Raw genomic sequence first — 5,867 nt, 5'->3', positions numbered from 1 at the left:
ATATATAGATCATTTCGAGAACTTTTCAAAACACTATTAAGTTGATTTTCATTAAATATTTTTCGAGTTATAAGACTTGCAAGTTACAGTAGCGCCAGTGTTTGCATTATCCAAAGTGTCCTACCGACGGCTAATTTCATTTTTGCACTAAAAATTACATTTCTACGTAAAAATAAAAATAAGAAGTACAACCTCCATCCTTGATCCTGACAAATGTTACCCAGATCATGATCCTGAACAATATTCAATAGATTTTAGCCATCGATCGGGTACTTTGGATTATGTAAATGCCGGCGGTGTTGTAACTTGCAAGTCTTATAACTCGAAAAGTACTTAATGAAAAAATAAACTTAATTATAGTACTTTAAATATAAAGCGCCACTACGGTCTGAATGTTAAGATGTTGAACTATTATATATATTCATTTAATGAATTAATTTCAGAAATAATAATTGCGTGCCGATATGGTTGTCGTACTTTCAACGCAATCAATTTGAAATATTAATAATCCCCCCAAATTTCCCAAATTTAATCTTAAAAAACTGTAATAAACTTATTATTTATACACGCTCGCCTACAATGCTCTCTATGCATGTCGGTTATTGCTAAGAAATATTGCTAAGATGTCGGTAGTCTAAAAGCTTAGAACGATCGCAAGAACAGAATGTAAGAGATCCGGATTTGACTCTCGGCCGAGGCAATATTTTTCGCAATAAGTTTATTACAGTTTTTTAAGATTAAATTTGGGAAATTTGGGGGGATTATTAATATTTCAGATTGATTGCGTTGAAAGTCCGACAACCATATTGACACGCAATTTTAATTTCTCAAATTAATTCATTTAAATGAATATATATAATAGTTCAACATCTTAACATTCAGATCGTAGTGGCGTTTCGTATTTAAAGTAACGTATCTAATATAAACGGTCTTATTTCCAATCTTATTTAATTATAGTATTTTACAAAGTTCTCGAGATGATCTACAAGAATGTGTAATAAAAAATAAGGGGTTTCATTTAAGAAATTAAAGGTAACCTTCACGTGACCTTCACGTGACCTTCAAGCAATTATTCAAAATCAAACTAATGACACCATCTCATGTCCCTCTCAAATCAATACAACTTTTGTCTGAAATATTTTTTTCTAAGATCAAAATAAAAAAGTTATTTGGGGTGGAACATTAAAATAAGACACCCTATATAATATAAATTAGTGGAAAAGAAATTCCACAAAACTATATCAATTATTTTCTACAATTGGAATCATAAAACGAATATATAGAATAATATAGGAAAGAAGCTCATTACAATACAATATCCAATAACTACTCTTTTCTGTTGAGTACTGAAAATTATCTTCTATCATCACCTTGATTTTTTTTTAATAAAAACGCATAAACACACAAGAATTTATATAAATATACACGGATACAAATGCTATTCTTATTGCTAATTGATTGGCATTTTACATTATTAAGAACAAATAAGAAAAAAATTTTCCAAAAAAGATAAAATTTAAATTTAAAAATAAAATTCTAAACAAATACCAATAAAATTCTATGAATATCACTGCTTTTAAGGTTGAATCGCAAAATCATTTTTCTTAAGACCTGTTTGAAACTTTTACTGTTTAAAGATAATATTCTCTGTACATACGTATAATTTTGAGGGGGGGAGGGGGTAACCAGGCATGTTCAAAAGATAATTGCATTTAAAGTTTTTTAACATACGCTGTGCTAAACAAACAGCGACAGTACATTTTCAATTATAGCGCAAAAACGGTATTTAAAAATTCGTTCAAAATCTAAGGGACTATAAATAAATATGATATGAATCACTCAAACCGAAGAAAATGGGGGATAACCAGATAAATATTAATTATAAAGCCTTAGGAAGATTGCAATTTTTCTAAAGCTTTATAATTAATATTTGTCTAGTTACCCCTCAAAATTATGCATATAGAGAATATCATTATCTTTAAATAATAAAAGTTTCAAACAAATCTTATGAAATCATTTTTAAATAATGTTTGCGATACAAAAATCCTAATAATAAAAAAGATCTGCTAAAATTTCCATGTTTTCCATGTTTCTCCTAGTAAATATCCCATTACAGGATAATTTCTCACGTACCAGCTTGGCAACATCGATATGCTGCCTCCATTGCCCACATATTGAATTGATTCTTGAATTCATCCTCTAATTGTATGCGCATACGATTTTCCAATGGGGCCACGTGTAATGCAGTTAATAACAGTGGTGAGCATAGTCTTCCTGCTTCATTCCAACTGCCTTGCTCGCGTTTCGTTTTGCGTAATAGCAAACACGCCAAGTGGAAGTGCAACTGGCCCCACATGTGCGTAAACAAGTGCTCCGTAAAGGTGTGTTGTTTAGAAAAGTTTTTTGACTTCATCTCGTTCAGATTTTGGTCAAAACTGTATCATAATATTTGTTTCATAAGTATATTATAAAAATAAACATATGAAACAGATAAACTTTATTTCTAAAATATGTATATTCTACAGATATTATATCTGAAGAACAATTTTATCACTGTTTCATCTCTATTGACACATTATAAAATAAAATTTAGTTTATAGACATATTGATACACTTACTTAAATACTGCCTGAGCTGCCTCTTGAATGCTTTTCTTTGTTTCACCTCCTTGCTCCTTAAGACATAGTCCCGCATATTTATCAGATACAGATATATAGAACAACCAGAAAGACCAGTCAAGAGATTTAGTCTCTTTATATTTTGTTAATAATTCGTACAGCAGCTGATACCACACAACGTTGTCCTTATGAGGGACAGTGGCCTCTACACTGATGGCATGCTCATAAGCTTTATCCAATCTATGCTCCGACATGTAATAGTTTAACAATTTGATACGAAGTTGCACATCAGTCGGTCTTGCAGCCAATTCAGCTAAAAAATTTCACCTGTTAATTCTCCGTTCTTTAATTCTATTTCATAATAATAATTACTTACATGCGATAAGTGCCTCAAGATCCTCACTGCTATTGTTTGGTTTTTCTATAGTCAAAAGTTTTTCTTTTAATTGAAAAATTATTGGATTATGTGGAAATAGTTTGTCAGCTCTCTCTACCCAATACTTCAGTTTAGTAACATCCATTCCTATATCCATGTCAATCAATAATTCGCATACTGAAAAAAAAGTAAAAAAAGAAAATTTAAATGTTACACTGATATAAAGTGTTGAAAGGGCAATAAGAGGTAAATATAAAAGCGTCAGCTTCTTACTTTTCAAGACCAGATCATCTTGCCTCCCTTCGAGTTCGAGGGAAACTTTGTACTCATTAAAAGCTGCTTCCTTTTGGCCAAGCGCTTCATAAGCCTGACCCAACAACTTATGTGCACTGGCAGAACTATCTCGTATCTCTAAGTAATTAAATACATATCTTTTTGTGGACTCATAATCACCCACTTGATAATACAGTTTGGCAACATTGTAACAACGAAGATTTTTCTGTAACAAAAATCACAGATACCAACAAGTATTAGATTCTACAATCCAAACTCAAGTATAAAATATAAACATGTTTATATCCTTTATATTAATTTAAAATACATTTAAAAATGTATACTCATCATTTAATACTAAATTAATCATAACTAATATATTTTCATACAGGTAATCTAGACGATCCCATTATATAAAGATTATTAGAAAGATGATCAAAATTATTAATAAATTAAATACTTTGTTAAGTATAATTTTTTATATTCTTATTCTACTTATATTAAATAAATTGGTAAAAAAAAGAAATAAGACAAATTTATTTTAGATATATATACTTCAAATATATTTCAAAATGTATTCTAATTTTTTTCATTGCAACAAAAATTTAGTTTAAAAAATGGCTATTATTGACTACATTTACACAGCACACTTAATCGGGTTTAATTACATCCATAGTTATGAAATTGACCAATCGTAGCTGTTATGTCCTTAGAAAAATGGAACGACTATGATTCTCCAGTTTCATAACTACGGATGTTATTAAACCCGATTAAGGGTGCTATAAGGGTGGTAAATATTAAAGCAAACATATAAAGGAGTTTGCACCTAACGATCATATCATGATAAATATGAACGAATAACTGCAAGTCAACTGAATAAGATATCTGAATTTATCGCCATCAGTTTCATTTTCCTGCTGAAAAAATTTTCATATTTTATATTACATATCAATATTTTTAAGGATTCTTCATTATAATATCGTTTAATTTAAAACACATTAAAAATATATACTCATTTAATACTATATTACGTTATAATCAATACATTTTCATATACAATCATGTTCGCATACATTTATTTTACTGTTATAAAGTTTTTTTGAAAAATATCTTAGAGTTGTTCAGATTCTACAAGTTTTTTTTTCGGATATTATAAAACGAGAAATCTTAGAATATTTTAAAATTAAATAAAGAATTTTAGAAAAGATGTACGTATGCACTTCATCGGCGTTTTGACAAGTATTCTGAGATTTTCTAAAAAGTTGCAGTCATATAAAAAAACGGAAATTCTGAAATTTAAATTTAAAAAATTATAAGAATTTAAAGAAAAAATTTCATCAAGATATCGACAGCACAAGAATAGTTTCCCGCGAAAATTCGCCATGATTGGTAAGTACGCGTTCTCGTCTGGAATCACTCAAAGGTTTCCGCTGACATTGATCTTGTTTACACCGAGCACTTAATACGTGTATTAATACAATAACTTACCATTAAGTTATTTTAATTTCGGCGATGCACGTGCAAATGTACATATAATATGGATATTTTATTAATCAAGATGCATATGGCGTACTATAGGTTAGTGCAACATTCTTTAACTGTATTGCCGAAATTAAGATAATTTAATAGAAGGTACTAATATTAAGTGCTCGGTGTAAACTAGAATATTCGGGCGGCTGAGCAGTCGTTGCTTGGTACAACGAAACATACCGAAAGTACTTATTCTCATTATTTGTATTAATATCTGTTACAATTTGCAAATAAAGACAAGAAAAGAAAATGCATGAAGCTGTAAATATCGCGAGAAAAAAAGAGACTCCGAGTACCCGAGTGCAACGGTAACCTTACCTCATTTTCGTTTCGCAGCTTGCAAAACACGTTCTGCACGTGGCGATCAACGTCTTTCTTCGAGCGAAACATGATGCTGCCGGTTGAACCGGCCCTGCAATCTGCGACACTTTCGTCGTATCACTCAACTGACACCAATCCTTTTCACAACTTGCACACTTCACATCGGCTCATCGCGAAAATTTATTTGCAACGCAACGTATCTCTTTCAAACGGTCTCCCGTCGACCCTCGAATCCTGCGTCGCCAACAGTAATGATCGTTAATACTTATTTCCCCCAGATAAAGTTCAGGCACAGTATAAGCACAGTACATACAGTAAAGCAACTCTCTGTCGGTACCTTTGATGTTAGTGTTGGCCAAAATGGAGTGTGCATGCGTGAATAAGCAAGTTACCTAACGTTGCCATGGTTACCACCTAAACTTCTTTCTCTTTTAATTCTTTTTTCGCTCTGTCAAAACTCACTAGATAGTAGATTTATTCGTGTCGCAACAAATGCGTTGGAGTGAGTAAGAGCTGTTATAGGAGCATATTAGAGCATGCACATACAAACAATATACAAACGAATAAATCTACTATTACAATGAAATAATCTGAACTTAATGAAAATGTAGAAAAATATTAAATTAACTTAAAAATGTATATTTTTGTATAAAAAAATATTATATAATTATATATCTATGAAAATGTTATGAGAAAGCTGAGGGATATAAAAGAAATTAATATACATGTATGTCCAAAAAATAAATTTT

The 5,867-nt window shown here is 30.6% G+C and overlaps 1 protein-coding gene across 2 annotated transcripts in view; it reads right to left on the bottom strand.

Annotated features, from left to right (window-relative positions):
• Window positions 1-5,342, bottom strand: part of LOC108756610 (E3 SUMO-protein ligase RanBP2) — a 27,353-nt gene extending 22,011 nt beyond the window's left edge. Inside the window, exons 1-5 of one of the 2 annotated variants that reach the window (XM_018500546.1) lie at window positions 5,116-5,342; window positions 3,268-3,493; window positions 2,995-3,171; window positions 2,619-2,931; window positions 2,134-2,435 (exon numbers count right to left, since the gene is read on the bottom strand). In XM_018500546.1, coding sequence (XP_018356048.1) covers window positions 2,134-2,435; window positions 2,619-2,931; window positions 2,995-3,171; window positions 3,268-3,493; window positions 5,116-5,187 — 1,090 coding nt within the window. In that variant the 5' untranslated portion in view covers window positions 5,188-5,342. The remainder of the gene's footprint in view (window positions 1-2,133; window positions 2,436-2,618; window positions 2,932-2,994; window positions 3,172-3,267; window positions 3,494-5,115) is intronic. The other variant, XM_018500547.1, reaches the window with a different exon arrangement.
• Window positions 5,343-5,867: the final 525 nt, after the last annotated feature.

This window comes from Trachymyrmex septentrionalis, unplaced genomic scaffold (genome assembly GCF_001594115.1).
Source record: "Trachymyrmex septentrionalis isolate Tsep2-gDNA-1 unplaced genomic scaffold, Tsep1.0 scaffold129, whole genome shotgun sequence".
Lineage (NCBI taxonomy): Eukaryota > Metazoa > Arthropoda > Insecta > Hymenoptera > Formicidae > Trachymyrmex > Trachymyrmex septentrionalis.
The sequence above is the reverse complement of the archived record's forward strand: the minus strand, read 5'-3'. Positions and strand labels throughout refer to the sequence as shown.